The 1,450-nt window shown below is 52.3% G+C and overlaps 1 protein-coding gene across 1 annotated transcript in view; it reads left to right on the plus strand.

Moving 5' to 3' along the window:
* CEP72 (centrosomal protein 72) overlaps positions 1–1,450 on the plus strand; it is a 38,116-nt gene that overhangs the window by 24,258 nt on the left and 12,408 nt on the right. Inside the window, exon 7 of the mRNA XM_012556637.1 lies at positions 916–1,268. Coding sequence (XP_012412091.1) covers positions 916–1,268 — 353 coding nt within the window. The remainder of the gene's footprint in view (positions 1–915; positions 1,269–1,450) is intronic.

Consider the following 1,450-nt stretch of genomic DNA (forward strand, 5'->3'; position numbering starts at 1 on the left):
TGTTAAACTTAAGTATTCCTTCTGTCCTGCACTTTTTGGTGGGTCTTCCGCGTGTGCACACACACTGTCTCACACACTTGGATGCTCACATGCACGGACACATACTCCTGCACCCTCTCACACACTCACACACGGTGTGCACACTCACATGCGCTCCCACACCGTAAAAACGCCTTGAGGGCAGAGTCTGACCTCCTGCAACTTCACGGAGGGGAAGGAGAGTCAAGATCAACAGTCCAAGGCTGATTCCTATGAGGCAGGAATCAGACATGCCTCCTCCCTCTGCCATCTTTACCAATTCTGACACCAGCGTCCCTCCCAGGCACTCTACTGGTTTCGATAATTCATTGCAGTGGCCACACAGAACTCACAAACCATACTCCCAGTTGTGGGGTTTATTAGGAAAGTAACAGTTACAATTCAAGCTCAAGAACAATCAGGATGCAGTTCTTCCATCAGGACGGCCTCTTCCCGGCTCTCAGTCTCTGCCCACAGGCACTCAGCTTTCTCTCTCCATGGGCTGGGAAGCCCACTGCGCTGTCTCCTGCTGCCCTCTCTCTGCTGCAGGGTCTCTCCTTCCTTGGTGGTGGTGGGCTTCTCCTCTCCACTCTGAAATTAGCTCTCTTTTAAGGCAAAACTGATCAATCCCCTTGGCAGGCTACAATTACCCTGTCACAGAGTCCTACCCAGTCACTTGGGTGGGAGTTACAAGACCATGGCTAGAAAGGCCACACACAAAAGTAATTAATTGCACCCCACACACATACACACACTCCCACGTACTTGCACATGCATGTGCTCACAGTCATGCAGACATACACACCACACATGCACTCTTGCACACATGCACACACACACACACCTTCCTTAAAGTCACAGGAGACTGACGAGGCCCCCTTCTCTCCTGCCTTCCAGAGTCCACAGACATGGATGACTCGGTCACGTCTTCTCAGAAGTCCAGCGTGTCGACACAAAGGGTGGTCCATCCTTTGCCTGTTTCTGAAAAGTACAGGAAGCGAAGGATGCCTGGTGGGAGGGTCCACGTGCCTCTGGATCAGGAGTGCCCAGGCTACCTGGCGGGGGCCGGTGGGCCCCCAAGCTCTGAGGAGAGCCTTGCCATGCTGGACAGCTCAGAGAACACCAACACGAGGACATGCACGCACCCCAAAATCAAGGCGCCCGAGGCTGAGAAGCTGCAGCCCCATGGTGCAAATATTCCCAGAGAGGTGAGCTGCGGGGCCGAGGTGTCAGGAACCGTGGTGTGTGGTGTGAGTCTACAGGATTTCTTTGTATCTGAGTGAGTGCTGTGTCTCTCTTAATGCGGTATTTATAGTGTCAGTATTGACTGCAGCCCAGAACCGACGTAGCTTTCAGATTAGTGTTCTTCCTGGTGCTTCTCTATTTTATTAGAAGTTTGCATTTGTACTGCACACCCTTTCTTACATTGCTC

The sequence above is a fragment of the Trichechus manatus genome, unplaced genomic scaffold (assembly GCF_000243295.1).
Source record: "Trichechus manatus latirostris isolate Lorelei unplaced genomic scaffold, TriManLat1.0 scaffold00072, whole genome shotgun sequence".
Taxonomy (NCBI): domain Eukaryota; kingdom Metazoa; phylum Chordata; class Mammalia; order Sirenia; family Trichechidae; genus Trichechus; species Trichechus manatus.